The sequence below is a fragment of the Camelus dromedarius genome, chromosome 12 (genome assembly GCF_036321535.1).
Source record: "Camelus dromedarius isolate mCamDro1 chromosome 12, mCamDro1.pat, whole genome shotgun sequence".
NCBI lineage: Eukaryota > Metazoa > Chordata > Mammalia > Artiodactyla > Camelidae > Camelus > Camelus dromedarius.
The window spans coordinates 34,767,916-34,785,832 of NC_087447.1; the positions used below are offsets into that span (position 1 = coordinate 34,767,916).

Sequence of the window (17,917 nt, forward strand, 5' to 3'; positions counted from 1 at the left end):
GTTTTCAACCGTAGTCCTCCTCCTCCCACACCTGAGTTCTCACGTCTGGGCCAAGACCCCGCGCCCACCGAATTTGGGCACCAGCTGGCCAAGCTTCTCCCTCCACACCCCAATTTCTAAAAGCCACGGGCAGATGGTGGGCGGCACAATAATGCATGTCATGGATGGAAAGGGGAATGATCCTGGCTGGGGTTGCCTGGGCAGGTGAGCGGATTTGGAGCTGGGCAAGGGGTGGGACAGCACTACAGGGGTCGTAGAGCGCCCGTGTCCCATTCCGCGTGCCCCACGCGGACTAAACAGCATTCCCCAACTTTGAGCAAGGGGAGGCGGGGGTGTATGCCAAAAAAAAAAAGTTGCAGAACTTTTCCCCCAACTCTGTCGTGGAGGCGGGACCGGAGGGCGGTGCCTGCACCCTGATTCGCCGCCGGCTCCGGTCTGGAGGCTCGGATTGGCACGCGAGGTCCGGGGCCGGGAAGAGCGGGCGTGGGGGAGGGGAGCGGCCCTCCCCGACCGCGGGATCGGCTCGCGCCGGGAGCGGGTTAATTTCAAATCGGGGGCTTGACTGCTCCTGGACGGTCACATTCCCTCTGCCCGCCCGCCGGCCCGCCAGTCCCGGTCCCGGCTTTTCCCTCCGGCACCCACCTCGGCGCGGCGTAAGGACCGACTGACGGCCTGACACGCGGGCTCCCGAGCCTGAGCGGGGAAGGGGTGCCGAGGAGTCCCCGCTCAGCACCCGTCGGCTCCAACCGTGAGGTGAACTGACAGGTCAGCTGGGCTCAGAGGGACGCAGCGCCCGGCAAACCCCGCACCGGGAGAGGGATCAGGCGGGCAGCGACAGCGGCGGCCGTTTCCCGCCTCTCGCTCCGCCGGGGGCCTAGGAGGGAGGAGCTGAGCTCCCGCGCAGAGGGGAGGGGGCGAACGAGGGGGAGGGGCGGGGATGCCGTGGTTCCGGGCGCGGGTTTGCCCGCGCTCAAGCCCCGCGCAGCCAAGGGGCGGTGCCGGCCACGGTCTGGCTTTCCGCGCCAAATTTTTAAATCGAAGGCGGAAGGTCCGGACCCTCCCCTGACGCCGCCAACCAATCGCAGGCCCCCGGGCTGCAGTCTGATTGGTCGAGAATCGTTGCCCTAGAAACCGCGAGGATGCTGTCTGGGAACTGCCAGGCCTGCGGCGCGCGGACTGGCCCCGGGGGGAGGGGCAGTTGGCCTGGCGCAAGGGGAAGTGCGCGGGGCGCGGGAGCCGGTGGCGGCAGGGGGACTGTACCTGGTTGCCTTATTGAGTAAATGCAGCCTTCCATGGTGGGGAGGGGGGGGTCCAACATTTTGCCGTGAACTGGCCACCTGAATAGCAAGTACACAGCACTTTAAGGAAGCCGCATCTTTAAGGAAGTCTTTTTTTTTTTTTAAGTCTTAATCATAAGGCACTCTTAAAAATGCCCAGAGTACGTTTGGAGCTTAAAGACTGAATTTGGAAGTTACCAATTTCCCAAGACTTTACTGCTGAGCATATGCACGTGTTAACTCAGGCATCTAGATGCAGACATTAATCCAAATACTTGGGGTCGTGTCTGCTCAGCCGGAACCTTGGCTCATTCGCTGAGCCCCGAGCTCTGATCTGTGAACAGGTGGGTGCTTGTGCTTGCTGCAGTTCCTTCGGTGGGGTCTGGAGAGTGGCATATCTTCTCTAAAGGTGGGAGAGAGCTGTCACTGGAAACTCTGTGGGTGGTTTGAAATCTCGTGACAGCGGATCGGTTTGCTGAAGAAATTCACTGGCGTTTGATGGAGTCCTCTGCCCCGTGGGGTTGTCTCTGGTCGGAAATAAAATGTAAATGCAGTTTGTCAGTTTTCTTTAGCCTTTGTTACAGTAGTAGCCTGTGGTGTCCATGAAAGTATTTTCAACGGATCTCCTGCTTTTGTTTTTCTTTAACTTTTTCTATTTCCTTTTTTCTTCAAGGATATTAAACTTTATAATTGGACTACCTGGACTACTTGAACCATCAGAATATTGGGAGGAACTCCAGATTTTTCATTTTTAAAGAAACTCTAAATGTATGAGAAATTTACAGAATGGAGAATGAAAAGGTACCTAAAGCTTCAATATTTATCCTTGCAGTTTTAAATGAAATATCATCCTGATTTAACTCTATAATTTGTCAATATCCAATATTTGATTAATGCCACATCCTTTTTTGTTTAGCCCCTATAAAAACTCAGAAGGAAGGGAAATTTAATTTTTGAAGACGGGAAGAGTTACAAGGGTCAAAGTAATCTTTAAAGAGATAAGTAGAGAAAAAAAGTATTTTTAAGAATAATAAAATTTGTTAGTTACTTTATTTCTGAGAATTCTTGAACAATAGGAATATAGAAGAGGCATTTGACATGATTTGAGCTTGAATTTCTTTTTAAGATAATTTTCTCCTAAGTCAACAGTTTCTTTTAAGTGTGGGGTGATCCTGTCATTGGGCTATCTTGATTGATGTCCAAATCCTGATAGATTAAAAAAATGAAATACGCAAATTTCCTAAACGTTTTAGATATTAGTCAAATAAGAGAATTGCTTTGCTTCTGATGGTCAGAGGCAAAGGACAGCAACCTTGAGAAAAATCCATTCTTGGATCAGCACTTCTCAGATGCACCTTCTTAGGAGAGTCCCCCCTTGGGTCCCTCACACCAGCTTCCATGTAAGAGCACCATAGTTGGATGGAGGAGATTCAGATTCAAGTCCTGTGCAATCTCTCAGCCTGGATGACTTCTTCTGCATAAACAGGACTACAGGATTAGGTGAAAATACAAATGGAAAATCACTTGATAAGTCCTAAGGAGTCATAGGCATAGAAGACAATCCCATTAATCTTGGTTCCTAAAGTCACTGAAGAATTAGTGAATCTCTCCATTCTTTCACTTATTGCCATCCCAGGCATTTCCCTTAAAATAGATACAGATGTTAAGAAGGTGTGAAGTCCCCAGTGGCCAAAAGTAGAAGAAATATAGTTTCCATTAATCTCACAAATGAACTGCTATTAACTTATTAACTTACCCTCTTACATCTCAGTGGCAGTCCAGTCTCTACCAGGAACTAGCTTTGTGGTCCCGGGTAACTAATTTTACTTCTTTGGGTTTCCATTTCCTCCATCTGTAAAGTGAAAGGGTTAAATATTGAAAGAGCAGACTTTTCTGGTCAGAAATCCTGCTCATGGGCACTCTGGATTTTGCTCCCCATTGGATTTTGCCAACAAGTCTGTCCATATGCTAGCCGTCACCCTTTTTACCTTGGCTCTCTGACCTTTCCACATCAATGAGGTTTTATTAAGTACTCACTCCATGCAGTCATTGTGCTAGATGGAGACATAGATGAATGGTTCTGCCATGGAGACCTTTACTTATTACAGTGTCATGAGTAGAAGTCACTCCAAAGAGTTTGGGAATCATTTAAAATTATCCGTCCTATTAGGGGAACCTAACTGAAAGGTATATGGGAACTCTTTGTAGTGTCTTTGCAACACTTCTCTAAATCTAGAATTATTTGAAAATAAAATTGTTTTAAAATTAGAAGTCTTAAAGTTTTCTTTTTTAAATTCTTGGAACATGAGATGAAACTTTTAAGTCCACGCTTTGTTGCAAAATTAAAAATGGAAAACAGCTATTAGAATGGGAAAGGTCAAGCAATCACTGGAATAAAGTTACTGATTTAGTCAACTCAACAATCTCACTCAGCATTTTTCTCCTTAGCAATATTCTATTTATTATACAGTTCTTAGAGTCCAAAGCTATCTGATAAATCTTTTTATAGTGGATTTAATAACTGACTTGTTTTAAACCAGGAGAACCTCTTTTTCGAGCCACATAAAAGGGGATTGATGAAAACACCCCTGAAAGAATCCACTGCTGCAAATAGAGTGTTGGCGGAGATCCAGCCTGACTTTGGCCCTTTAACCACACCCACCAAGCCCAAGGAAATCTCCCCAGGAGAACCGTGGACACCAACAGCCAACCTCAAAATGCTTATCAGTGCTGTGAGCCCCGAGATCCGCAACAGAGATCAGAAAAGGGGTTTGTTTGACAATAGAAACGGATTACCTGAGGCCAAAGACTGTTTACACGTATGTTTGCAGAGGACTGGGTGGAGATGGTGGCGGGGTTGGGAGGAGGGGGGACTTGATGAGGGTAGTTGTAGCTGTTGAAGCACCAGCAATATAAAGCATCGCCCCTCCACCCTGATCCCTGGAGAGGTTTGGACCCCATCAAATACAGCCCTGGGAATTTGGAATCTGTAACTTATTTATGAACTGCTCCCCTTTCAGATCTGTCAGGCAGTCGATCCTGGTTTCCCAACTTTCTCCCTCCCATTTTGCAGCTAACGAAGCAAACAATAATTGTTAGTCATTAAGCGCAGATGCCCCTCATAAATCTTTCCCAGTAAGACATTATTTACGTCTTCCTTTGTAGGAACACTTATCTGGAGATGAATATGAGAAATCTCAACCCAGTCGAAAAGAGAAAAGTTTAGGATTGTTGTGTCATAAGTTCTTAGCTCGCTATCCCAACTATCCCAACCCTGCTGTGAATAATGACATCTGTCTTGACGAAGTGGCCGAGGAACTTAGTAAGTATGCAAAGAGCCCACCAAAACGCTTAATCATTAAAATAACTTTAGAGACTTACTCCTTCAGACCCACCCTCATGTAGCCAGTGTTTGCAATGACACAAATAAGGCCACATGGAAACTGGCAATCTGTTAAAACCCTATTAATTTAAGAAGAAAGACATATAGTTTCCAATATCAGTTGTCTTAAAACAGAAGCAAAGCATCACAATGGAGATTGCTCTGAATGCATTTGGAAAGCTCTGAAGCTTTAAAAGAAGGCAACATTGTTGTATGACTTATTTCACAAAGAGCCACAACTCTGAACTTGCCTCTTGTTTCTCAGCAAGGAGCCAGGCTGCAGACTGGTTTCTTCACAGTTTACCCTGAGGATGGGCTTCTGTGCCTGGGAGCAGGGCTTTAGTGCTCCCTGACACAAAGCACTATTCTAAGGAGTGTGTTTACTGAGTGTTTTGTGTTTGGCAAAAGTCACTGTTTCCCCCTGTCCCATTTTATTCCTCTCTCCTGAGACTCAAATCTAGTTACAGCTAGAAAGGAGTCTGGCAAATTTGGGGTACCTTTGGAGTGCTGAAAATACCATAATCTGAAACTGTGAAGAGATATGCAAGATATTTTAATATCTAGCTATCACCCCATGAAGAAGGTTTTGACCTTCTAATACATGTTTATACATATCAACTTTATTTCACATTTTAAGAACATGCCATTTAGATTCATCTATTCACATACACTGTATTGAAGCTATGGAGGATGTACCCTTTAATTCAGCAGGTATGTGCTGATCGCCTACTATATGTCAGGCAATGTTGTAGCAGCTAGGATAACAGCAGTGAACAGAAAGGACAAAACCTCTGCTCCTATGGAACCTACTTTCTAGTGGGGGCAATAGATAATATGCAAAGGACATAATAAGTAAGTAACTGTAACATATGTTAGAAGGTTATGTGTGCCGTGGGAAACAGAAGATGTAGACCAAGGTAGAGGGGGATCAGAAGGGCCAGGGAGATGCTTTGCAATTTTTAATTTAATTTTAAATTTAAAGTGGTCCAGTCAGGCATTGTTGAGAAGGCGACATCTGAGCAAGGACTTGAAAAAATCGAGGTAGGGAGCTACAAGGACATCTGGGAGAGGGATTTCAGCCAGAAGCAACAGCCCAGCACAAAGGCCTTCAGGCAAGGGCATAGCTAGCAAGTTCCAAGAACGGCAAGGAATCTCAGCACCTTGTGCCTATTATATGACAGCTGTGTGTGTGTGTGTGTGTGTGTGTGTGTGTGTGTGTGTGTGTGTGCGCGCGCGCGCGCGCGCGCGCGCGCCCGCGTGTGTGCTGGAAACTAATATAAGAAACGGATTGCAAAGTGTGGGATTTAGAGGTCTGAAGCCTTGGCTCTGCCACTTACTTGCTCTGTGCCTTGGGGTGAGCAGCTTAGCCAGCTAAGCTTCTATTTCCTCATCATTAAAGTGTGGATAATAATACCTATCTCATAAGTGGGCCTAAATTTGTATGGCACATCCGAAGGGCTCCATCAATGTCCCCTTTCTAATTCATATTAATTATTTGTGTCCTTTGAGAGCAGGGACACACCTTTCCCATCCTACACTCTTCGTTGAGCATAAAGTTATATAATACAGAATCTGCTGACTAATAACCCATGGAAGAAAAAGTTACTTGATTCTATACACGTTACAAAACCTGATCCTAGTAACGGACAACTGCTCATTCTTTGTAGATGTCGAGCGCCGCCGCATTTACGACATCGTCAACGTCCTGGAGAGTTTACACATGGTGAGCCGCCTCGCCAAAAACAGGTACACTTGGCACGGGCGACACAATCTCAACCAAACCCTCGGGACTCTGAAAAGCGTCGGGGAGGAGAACAAGTACGCGGAACAGATTATGATGATCAAAAAGAAAGAATACGAACAAGAGTTTGACTTCAGTAAGAGTTACAGTATAGAGGATCCGCTCATCAAAGCAAACCCCAGCCAGAACGGACACTCAGACATGTGTTTTGTCGAACTCCCTGGAGTGGAATTTCGGGCAGGTGAGAGCTGGTGTGGAAAAGCTCAGGGGGCAGGGCGCTTCTCCAAAGTCTAAAGGAAAGTTTCCTTAGGGAACGGCTCTCAAAGCTCCTGCTGCTTTTAATTTGAAGATGCTGCCTGTCACCCCTACAATCAGGTTGTGGTATTTTTAGACGGTGACTTTAGAAATCACTTGTCCCTTCACGGATTTTAATTCTCTAATCCTCTTCCCTCTCCAAAGCCTCTGTAAACAGCCGCAAAGACAAGTCTTTAAGAGTGATGAGCCAGAAATTTGTGATGCTGTTTTTGGTTTCCACGCCTCAGATAGTAAGCCTCGAAGTCGCTGCCAAAATTTTAATTGGGGAGGACCACGTGGAAGACTTGGATAAAAGCAAATTTAAAAGTAAGTGGCATGAGGGGGTCAGGTATAGCTCAGTGGTAGAGCACATGCTTAGCATGCACAAGGTCCGGGATTCAATCCCCAGTACCTCCATTTAAAAGAAAAAAATGTGACATGACCACCGTGGACTTGGGACCTACTCTTAAACAATAAAATCTTCATTATTAACTGATTTCCAAATACATTTGTGATATAAGCAGATCATCTCTAGTTGTGCTTGTAAGTCTTCCCTTCTCCCCAGAAGCCACGATGACACTGCTTTAGCTAACTTGCAGGATCCAAAGATACATATGTAAGTACTCTTACCTGACACTTTGGCTTATATAGTTCCTTCAATGTTACCTCATTTGATACTGTAACATTGTCCCCACTGACACAGGTAGAACCTATACTATCTAAAGTCTAAATGAGCAGTAAACTGTAAAGACTGGAACCCAGGTCTCTGGTCTTTCCACTGACTCATATTCGAGGGTGTAAATAACTTCTTGCCATTTTGAAAGACTGGTTTTAGCCAGAATATCTGCTCTAGGTTGGAAAGAGACCATAGACTGGGCTCTTAACACAACTCTGCCCTTGCCTATAGAACAGAATTTGCAGGAACCCCCACAAAGAGGAGCAGAGAGGAGGTGTGGAAAGGAGTGCTCAGTAGATGGGGAGGGGCCTGCTGCACACCCATCTCTCGTGGGGACATTCGCAGAGCTCCACGGAGGTCATGAGGCTGGCCGGGCCATGGGTCACTTGGGGGACCCAGCTGAGTGGTGAGGAAGAGCTGCCCCAAGCCAAAGCAGAGGCTGGAGGATGCCTGGGAGTTGTCATAGACCTTTTCCATCCCTGTGAGGCTGTACTGGTCCCATGAAAGTATATTCAAACATCCCCAGGTTGATAATGTCTCTGTAAGGACAAAACGAAGTAGAGATTAAGGCAATAATGCTGGCAGTTGGCTTGGGAGATCTGTCATTTCAAAAAACACATCCCGATAGTGCTTTCTCTGAGTCACCAGACAGCTTTCAGCTCTCCAGTTCACTGGTTAGTCAGAGCCTTGGAAACTATTCCAGGACCTGCAGATGCATAATTTGCTGAATCCCCAGGGAATTCAGAACCTTCTGGCATGGCTATGAAGGAGGGGCTCAATTTGTAATTTTGTACTATCAAGCTGAAGTAAAGGCAGACTTTGTGCAACAAAATTTTTCAAGATATGTAAGATTTGTAGAATTAACAAATCTATGCTTTGCATACTACACGTGGACAGTATAAACATCTGTAAATTTTAATGGGCTATAGAATTTTCCATGCTTATGATATAAAGTCAATTTTATTTTTATAAACTATCACAAGCAGGAAAGCAATACATTTATCATTGATGCTGTATTTCTATTTGTTCATAAAATTCTTCTGAATCCTCATTAGAGGATGCCCAGCAATGGTGAGTTTTTATTGGAAAATCTGTAACATGTTTCCCAATAGGTGATCTCATTGAGTCATTTTTTTCCTTTTCCAACGTGTGCTTTTGTCATTTCAAAATTCATCAGCAGTGAGTCTTTTCAATATTTAAAACTATTTTTTTTTAATCAAAGCAGTATCACTAGAATAACTCAAGAAGAGTCACATATTTCTCTAACATTGATGGTTAGGATAGCTCTTTGAACATACATGAAGTCCTTATGAAGCAAAGTCCTTTGATCTTTCATTTTTCCATTAAGTGATGGATATACTTTTTTTTCCCCCAGCAAAAATTAGGAGGTTGTATGATATAGCTAATGTTCTGAGTAGCCTGGATCTTATCAAGAAAGTTCATGTTACAGAGGAAAGAGGCCGAAAACCAGCTTTTAAATGGACAGGCCCAGAAATCAGTCCAAATACCAGTGGTACGTATTTGTTTTCTTTCATTCATTGCTTCGTCATTTTGAATTAATGCACATTTAGAGATATTCTCTCTTTCCCTCCTACTCACACTCACACATAGAAAGAACATATATAAGTGATTGAAAAGACAGTTAAAGATGAGTGCCAATATGGAAAGCTTGGCCCCCGGCTCCATCAGCAACCCAAGGTCCATCACCATCTCACACCCTGTGCAGGAGGAAGAATCTGTATGTGAAAGGATTTAAGAAAGTTGAAAGCATCACAAAACATAAGAGATGACTGCTGTCATCATTATGCTGCTCAGTGACCATAACAGAGTCTGTGCATGTGCGGAATATGAAATGAATTCATCCCAGTACCAGTATTTTAGCCTCCATCTCAACTCTGGGATTCTGGCATTTGGCATTCCACCAAGATCCCCACACAGAAGTGCTGGAAAGAGCAAGAACATGGGCCATGGAGGCAGAGGAAAACTTAAGTTCCAGTCCCAGCCCTGTCACTTATCCCAGCTGTGTGACCTTGGGCCGGTCACATCTCACCTGCAAGTGGAAAAAACAATGGCACCTTTGCAAGGTTATCAAGACTTTGGATATAACCTCAAAGAGAGGTCCTTTGGTGCAGGGATTCAGGGCACAGGCTCTGGGCCAGACTGGTCAAGTTCATATTGCAGACCTATATTCTACAGGCTGAGAGACCATGAGTCAGTTGGTTAATGCCTGAAGGGGGTTGCATTTCCTAAGAAGTACCTACCTCAGTTGTTGAGAGTGTCTTAGTCCATCCAGGCTGCCATAGCAGAGTTCCATAGACTAGGTGGCTTATAAACAAGAGAAATTTACTTCTCACAGTTCTGCAGGCTTGGAAGTCCAAGATCAAGGCGACAGCAGATTTAGTGTCTGGTGAGGACCTGCCTTCTAGACAGCCATCTTTTCATTGTAACCTCACATGGTGGAAGGGGACTAGCAAGCTCTGTGGGGGTCTCTTTTATAAGAGCACTAATCCTATTCAAGAGGGCTCTGCCCTCATGACCTAAGCACTTTCCAAAGGCCCTACCTCCTAATACCATCACACTGGGTGTTAGGTTTCAACCCAGGAACTTGAGGTAAGGATACAAGTAATTCAGTCCAGAGCAGTGAGGGTCACCATATTTCATCAGATTAAGATACCACCCTTTACAAGATGCATCACTTTTTATACATCAAGAAGAAAGAAAAACCACTAACAATCACGCCGTCGCACGCCACTGGTTAAGGTACCAAATCACTTTACTGTACACCTGAAACTAACACAACATTGTAAATCAACTAGACATCAATTAAAAAAAAAGATACCATGGGTTTCAGAGATGTTAAGGTGTGAACTGTTATTTCAGAATTTACTTCATAAAATAAATAAGCTTTTGTAGGTAAAGCCCTTTAAATATAAAGTCTGGCACATAGTAGGTGCTCTCTAACTGCTGCCACTTCAATTCCTCAAATCGTTTTAGAACCTCACTTGACTTCACACCCCAGAAGGAAGCTGAATCACCAAGTGCTAACACACCGCCCTTTTCTGTTTCAGGGCTCAGCCCAGTCCTCCCTGTGGCTCCCTCTGATCTGGAAGTGAGGCGATCTTCAAAAGAGAACTGTGCCAAAAACCTCTTTTCCACCCGTGGGAAACCAAACTTCACTCGACACCCATCTCTCATTAAACTGGTAAAGAGCATAGAAAGTGATCGGAGAAAGATAAATTCTGCTCCCAGTAGCCCTATTAAAACCAACAAAGGTATGTTTTCAATTGTGTCAGGGCTCTGCCTGGAAGAATTCCTTTTTATCTGATTTTTTTAGCTTATTTGATTCCTACCAGACTTGCTAGAGAATTGTTTCAATATGCGTATACCCAAACCTGCTTGAAGCCTAACTTAAATATGAATTAAAGGATGAAAAGTGATTTGTGGGGCTTATCATTTAATTGCTGTGTGATTTTGGGGGGTGGTGCATGTTTCCTGTTCCTTTGACTTCAGTGGTGTTTCATCTGTGGGAACGTGTATTCTTTTGCTTTGACCGACCCCCTCCCCCACCTTCTTTTTATTTCATCAGCTGAGGCTTCTCAGAATTCGGCACCCTTCCCAAGTAAAATGGCTCAGCTCGCAGCTATTTGCAAAATGCAGCTAGAAGAGCAATCAAGGTAGGTTGGCAACGCTCTTTAGTAACAGGATGCATCACTTGACATTGCATCATTAGGATTACTTATTTTATGTAAGAATAACACCAGCCTTGGAAACTGGTGAGCTAATCTCTCACTCATACAGAATCATTACAGAAACTATCTGCTAATGTCATAAAAGCAAGGCTTCAATCTAGGGCGATCTAAAGTGGTAGAACATTTTAGAGAAAATGTGTTTCTACTGTGTCATGTTTTCAATCCTGTCTTTTAGTGAACCCAGGAAAAAAGTGAAATTACAGCTGGCAAGATCTGGGCACTGCAAACCACTGGCCCCTCTGGACACGCCAGCAAATACTGAGCTGGAGATGACAGCACCGTCCCTCATCCAGCCCCTGGGGGTTGTCCCCCTCATCCCCAGCCCATTGTCATCGGCGGTACCCATGATCCTACCTCAGGCCCCTTCGGGCCCATCGTATGCCATCTACTTGCAGCCTGCCCAAGCCCAAACCATGACACCGCCCCAAGGTCTGAGCCCGACGGTCTCCTCCACCCCCTCCTCTAAAGCCATGAGATCAAAAGACTCCACAGAAGCCATGACCGAGAATACAGCCAGTGATGCCGCAAAGCCCAGTGCCCCGACCAGGCCTGGAAGCTTGCTGCCAGGGCCGGAGAGACAAGGTACAAAGAACAAAGACAGGGAGCCTGCTGGGGAAAGAGGCGCCAAGAGGGCAAGCTTGCTCGAGGACAGCAGTTCCAAAAAGAAATTTAAAGAAGACCAAAAAGGACTTGAAAATGTCTCCGCAGTAAGTACAGCCTTGAACAGTGCAAAGCTTTAGGAACTCCCCCATTGATTAGAGGATCTGGTGGTTTGTGAAATTTACCAGAGCAAAGAGCAGGGAAGGGAAGACAGGGAACTGTTCCTTTGCATCCTGTAATCCAAACAAGGCTTCCAACAGCTAATCCCCTGACTGGGATGACGGCAGGGACATTTTTAACCTGGGGAGGAAGGGATTATTTGCTCTCTTTTTAAAGCACCCCAGGTGGTTGTCCTTAAATCCATTTGTCTGTCACATACCGGAATGCAAACACCTGTCCTGAAAATCTTATTTACAAGCAGACATGACCCCAAATGAATGAGTGGGTGCATAGGGTTCCTTTAAGTCCTGCTTTCTGAGTCATTCCTTGAGGTCTGTTTGATGTCATGTAACTGACATCTGTTGTCTAGAAGAGAAATTGTGCCCCCTGTTTTTCCTTTCTCCCTAAAATTTAAACCAAAATTTCTATTTTGTGTAAATAGAAAATCAAATTTATCTTGGCAAATTGTAGATATGTTGGATGCATTAGTTTCTAGGGACTTTGATGTTCTGGATAATATTTTTCCTAGATGGAGTTTAATTCAGGAAGGAATTAACACTTATCAGATGCCTGCCCACATATCAGACATCAGAAGTATTAGGGACTTTTACATGCATTGTCTCGTTTTCCTCCCTTAGGACAATTATATACGAAATTTGTCATCACTGAATAAACAAACACCACTAAACATGGAAGCAAAAGTTAATCTCTCATTTTGTCCCTGCTGTTCACTCAGATAACTGCTCTACATCTTGTTTTCCCATATCTATAAAAAATTTGTTCTGCCAGTTTTTCCTGATCATCTCCTGGGTGTAAAGCACTGTGCCCTGGATCACATCAGACCCAGCACCTGCCTTTGGAGACAGTTGCTTTTGAGCGCTTGCCCCAGGGCCATATTACAGTTTTGGTGAGGTTAAGTGAATTTATTACATGATGTGATACATAAAGGGGCTTGTGATCCTTTTAAGGCACCATCTAAGCTGAAGGGTATTACCTGTAACTGTTGACATTAAGGAGGCTGTAGAGTTTGTCAAGTCTTCCCTGAGGATGGCCTCATGGTAACCATTCAAAACATCCATTATCTTGGCATAGTATCTTGTTGCATTTAATATACATGCTGTGGGGGAAAATCACAAGGCTTCAGCTTGATTCGATTTTCTGGGAGGTCCATAATCTCTCCAGGCCAGTGGGTATGATTTAGTAATGGTCCCCTGTTGCTCACTTAGTTATTCAGGATTAGGGTTTTCACTGGATAGATTCTTCATGTCCCCTGCTTTTTTCATCTCTGACTTCATCCTGACCATTTCTTTTTAGTTCGAACTGAGCAACACAAAGAAAGTGAGAGATTCCTGTGTTAATTCATTCGACAAACATTGACTGAGAATCTACAGTTCTGGGGGCGGAGAGAAGACAGTATACAAACAAACACACATATATCGGGTGGTGAATGATAAGAAATATGGTGAAAATAAAACGGGATGATGTAAGAGGAAGGGAGTAAGAATGCTAATGAAGGCTAGATAAGAAGACATACAAGTGGAAATATGTCAAATTCCCTCATCCTGCTACTTTAATAGTTCTAATTTTTTTTTAAAAAGGAATTGGCATTATAGGTGAAAAAATTTTGTGATGAATGTAGTTTATAGGAAATTGAAAAAGAATTATTATTGGAGTATTACAGGTTTTGCTGAAGATTTGAAGTCAAAGCAGCAACCAGAAAACCTTGTACTATGAGAGGACGATCAAAAATAGCAAAGAGCAGCTATTTGTAAAGCACCTAGATCGATCACTTAAAGTTTCTCTATCCCTGCAGCCTTCCAGGAACCTACTAGTAAAGATATTGAATAGAATTAAGCATCTAAGAAACCAAAGTGAGAGTTGGTAGTACACTGTTAGCATCGTGGATTCTGAATTCACCGGTTTCCAAGGAAAAAGACCAGACCTGTTAACAGCTAAATCAAAGGGCAGACTGATGTTTTGACAGTGGTGAGGAGGAGGAAGATAAAAGGAGGGCCCCTAGTTTACAAGAGCTGCTCTTTGCTTTTGCCAGTCCTGCTCATGGTAAGGCTGAGCAGACTTTTCAGGCGGCTTAGCCTCCCAGGTAGGCTCTCTCTGTTTAGAGAAGTACCAGGATCAGCAGGCCCGGTGAGGGCACACACAACCCAACACTCTGGCCATTTCCGTTTGGAATACAACCTTATGGCCCCAAGCTTTTGCTGCATGACAGCTCGGTGTCTAATATGAATTAATCAGTTCTCTTTGTTATCTGTAGCTTTTGCACTCTGGTGCCCTGCCCTTTAATTTGTATCTCATAAGGCTGTTTGCTTGGTATCATTAAAACCTAAAGTAGTAGGGGAAAAAAATGTATAGTTGTATAATTCCTTTGTTCTAAATCAGCAGTCAGTCAACTTTTTCTGTAAAGGACCAGATAGTAAATGTTTTTGGCTTTGTGGGCCACGTGGTCTCTGCTGTACCTATTCAAGTCTGCCACTGTTTTAAAAAAAAAAAAAAAAGTGTCTAGAGACAATACATACATGAATGGGCCTGGCTATGTTCTAATACAATTTTATTTACAAAAACAGCCAGGAAGCTGTATTTTGGCCCATGGTTTGGCAATCCCTTTCTCTAAATCAACAGTTCCTAAAATGTTTTCCTTGAATATTAATACTACCAAAAGTTCAGCTGTTGGTTAGCCTGGGACACGTTACATGACAGATGCCCTCTTGGAGATTTACAGCACCTGTCATTATTAAAGCCCCTTAGAAATTCAATTCTGTAATAAGGACACCATTTTCCTTTGTTTAATTTGGCACTTCCCAAGCATCTTTGACTACAATTCAAGTAGTGGCTGCTTGCATCCTGTAGAACTAGCGTCCCTCTGAATATTCTTCAGGAAATACCACCCTACGTAATTCAAGGACAATCAGATAATAACACAGCAGTGCCGTCATGGGGTCCAGCTGCATTCAGCTTGTTCTGACAGTTAGTGCCACATCTAAGAAACACGTGGTTTGTATTATTCAAGACAAGTATTAGTGTGGCAGGGAGGGATATTGTCTTCAAGGAGCCATAAAGCTGGCCTGCCTGTGGCCCACACCATTGGAGGCTTTGGTCTGATGAGACAAAACCACCACCAAGGGATATGAGTCCTGGAAGAGGCACGTGGTCATTTTTCTTCCTGTATTTGTGTGTAAAATAAACCCTTCCTCCTTGTTTTCTAGACTTTGTTCCCATCAGGATACCTAATCCCTCTCACCCAGTGCTCAGCCCTGGGGGCAGAGTCCATTTTGTCTAGTAAAGAAAACTCAGGTACACTTTCCCCAAACCACAGGATCTACAGCTCCCCAATCGCAGGTGAGTGTACATAAAACACTGTCCAAACGTGGGTCATCCTCAAGTTCACTTAAGCCTTATGTGCTCCTCGGACAAATGCCTGTGCTTTTAAGATATTTCCCCCCTTTTTCTCTCCAGGTGTTATTCCAGTGACATCATCTGAACTCACTGCTGTTAATTTTCCCTCTTTTCATGTAACACCTTTGAAGCTAATGGTCTCACCAACTTCCGTGGCAGCCGTACCTGTCGGGAACAGCCCGGCTCTCACTTCGAGCCACGCCGTTCCCGTCCAGCACCCAAGCTCAGCCATTGTAAACTTCACCCTGCAGCACCTGGGCCTCATCTCCCCCAGTGTGCAGGTGTCTGCCAGCCCTGGGCCTGGAACCATCCCCGTATCTCCAAGAATAGAGGCCGTTAGCATCACCCCAGAAAATGCAGGCACCCAGCAAGGAAGAGTCCCAAGGTATGACTTGTCAGCCCCGAGCCAGAACCAAACAAATGGACAATCAGCTGCAATGACTGGAGCACAGCAGGTGAGACTATTTCCATTAATTTATTTTTTTCCTTGGTTAGTAAGTCCCAAATATCAGTATCATGGGAAACTCAACGTTTGCTTTTCTTTTTTTTTTTAACACCTTTATTGTGGTATGGTTCCTATACAGTAAACTATACATATTTCGGATGTACAGTTAACTTTTGCTTTTCCTTGGGAAAGGGAAAGGATGGGCAAGTGAGGAGATTAAATGCCTGCCTGCCTGCCTTCCAAACCCAGGAAGAGTGCCCATGGAGTCCGTATTATCGGGCTATTGTGAGCTTTTTGTCTCACCTTAACAAAAACAATTGAAAATGTAAAACTCACCCAGGCTCCCCTGGCAGATTTCAAGGCATGCTAGGTTCCCGCCGTGTGACATGTCCTTCCCATCCAGTCGTCTCAGGCTGCCCGGGCGTCCCTGTCTGCGTGGGTTTGACTTTTTCCCATTTCTCTCCTTCCAATCAGCCTGTTCCTGTGACACCCAAAGGATCCCAATTAGTGGCCGAGAGTTTCTTCCGTACCCCAGGTGGACCCACAAAGCCAGCGGGCTCATCCTGCGTAGATTTCGATGGTGCTAGTAAAACCTCCGTAGGGACTCTCTTTGTCCCACAGCGAAAACTGGAAGTCTCAACAGATGTCCATTAATTGCCAGATTTGGCTTCACTTAATTTTCTAAAGAGTTGTATAATAGAGAAGATGTACTCAGACTGATTTGGAGAGCACATTCTCTAAAAAATACTGTAAATACGTTGGGGATTTGCTTAGTTTCAAAACAGACACTTGTTTTCCTACTTATATATATACACACAGAGAGAAAATATATATTTGTATTAAGCGAAGTTCAGCTGTCAGTCCTACAAAATAAAAGTAAAATGTTGAACTATGGTGTATTAACTTCTAAGGGAAAAGGATTCGTTTTTTTCAGGTGTGCCTATACTATTATGCAGAGTAACTGTGTTAAAGTTTACTTCCCTTTGAGTGAATATGTGACAGGTCTAACACAGCATCCTCTTCAACTTTGCACAAGGAAAACGCTGTGATGTATAATGTATTTTTAAATAAGAGGGCTGTAGCTATATTTTTTTGTAATTTCTTTCATCTGTTGTCATTGCAGTATGTCTTTTTGTAACGTTCACAACAATGCTCAATCAAGTCTATGGAAAAATTATTTATAAAATGTATTTTCAATCATAAGTTGTTCAAATTAAAACTCTTCTCAAATGTATTTAACATTTTCATTTGGCCAGTGAGGGCCCCGTTGGAAGAAAAGGAAAATTTATCTAACGTCAGAGGCATATTCTGAGGAAGGAGTTCTTGGTTCCCTTGGAGAAACAAAGTTTATTTCCTATGTTCTTCCCCTCTTGATCCTCCATGTGGCTCCACTTTTATAGAAGTGAAAATGGCCTTGGAAAAGCTATTGCTTGGCCAAGGATACCCAGCTAAGTCCCACGTGCTTCCTACCACATCTTGGGAGATGAGAAAGGAAAGACAGGAACTGGGGTGCTCCCTGCCCTACACTGGTCTGCCCAGCATCTACCCTGGGCTTCCCGCTGTCTACAGACAAGGGGCTGCAGCTCCAGTCCTTTCACCACAATTTCCAAATGGCCCAGCTCCGGGGATGGGGAAAGCAGCAGGAAGGATTCTCATTTCGTCCACACTCAAGGAACTACCACATCAAATCCTCCATGAGCACCAAAAGAAAGAATGAGCTACAATGTACTCAACACGCACCTCCTTGATTCCCTGCTATGGGACGAACTGTAACTTAAGAACTGATATGTGCCTTCCCTGGTCAGGGTCTTAAAGGATCGTCGTAGTGTCTATTTCCTGCATGTTTACTACATGCCAGGCACTGTGCTACACATCTTAAAGGCATTATCTTTACATGCTAGGATGATGAAGTCACTGAGGCTCCCAGAGATTAAAACACAGTTAAATGTGTGCAAGGATTTAACCCATGTCTGTGGGCCCTCCATCCATCCATTACCCATCTCCCTCCAGATGCATGCCCAGCAGCTCTAGTAGGAACCAAGCACACTGTTTCTGGGTATTCTAAGCATTTGTAAGCTCACCCCTTGCAAATATACATGTTTTGTTTGCACAACAAAGTACGGCTAAGGGGAGGTTTCCACAGTGACTTATTAGAGATCCCTCTTCTTCCACACCACTGGAGA

At 44.2% G+C, this 17,917-nt stretch overlaps 2 protein-coding genes across 6 annotated transcripts in view; one reads left to right on the plus strand and one right to left on the minus strand.

Annotated features, from left to right (window-relative positions):
• The first annotated feature begins 319 nt into the window (after positions 1-319).
• E2F8 (E2F transcription factor 8) lies at positions 320-16,959 on the plus strand. 4 transcript variants are annotated; one of them, XM_010987469.3, is made up of 13 exons: positions 320-765; positions 1,951-2,078; positions 3,818-4,096; positions 4,443-4,599; positions 6,327-6,641; positions 6,860-7,021; positions 8,746-8,883; positions 10,439-10,642; positions 10,957-11,044; positions 11,295-11,826; positions 15,100-15,232; positions 15,350-15,744; positions 16,209-16,959. In XM_010987469.3, exons 2-13 carry the CDS (start codon positions 2,064-2,066, stop codon positions 16,386-16,388), a joined length of 2,598 nt encoding a protein of 865 aa, XP_010985771.1. In that variant the 5' UTR covers positions 320-765; positions 1,951-2,063; the 3' UTR covers positions 16,389-16,959. The 4 variants fall into 4 exon arrangements, 3 of the variants coding, with proteins under 3 accessions (XP_010985771.1, XP_031315752.1, XP_031315753.1); XR_010383380.1 differs by lacking the exon at positions 320-765 and adding an exon at positions 1,507-1,621 and having other exon boundaries at positions 15,421-15,744; positions 16,209-16,345; XM_031459892.2 differs by lacking the exon at positions 320-765 and adding an exon at positions 1,507-1,621.
• The window catches only part of LOC116155353 (uncharacterized), a 52,078-nt gene continuing 36,223 nt past the window's right edge, over positions 2,063-17,917 (minus strand). The window contains exons 2-3 of one of the 2 annotated variants that reach the window (XR_010383381.1): positions 16,071-16,215; positions 2,063-3,129 (exon numbers count right to left, since the gene is read on the minus strand). Coding sequence is in view for 1 of the 2 variants with exons in the window: in XM_064492510.1 (XP_064348580.1) it covers positions 7,596-7,909; positions 16,071-16,215 (459 nt within the window). In the remaining variant the exon portion in view is untranslated. Of the gene's footprint in view, positions 3,130-7,030; positions 7,910-16,070; positions 16,216-17,917 lie in introns of those variants that run through there. The other variant, XM_064492510.1, reaches the window with a different exon arrangement.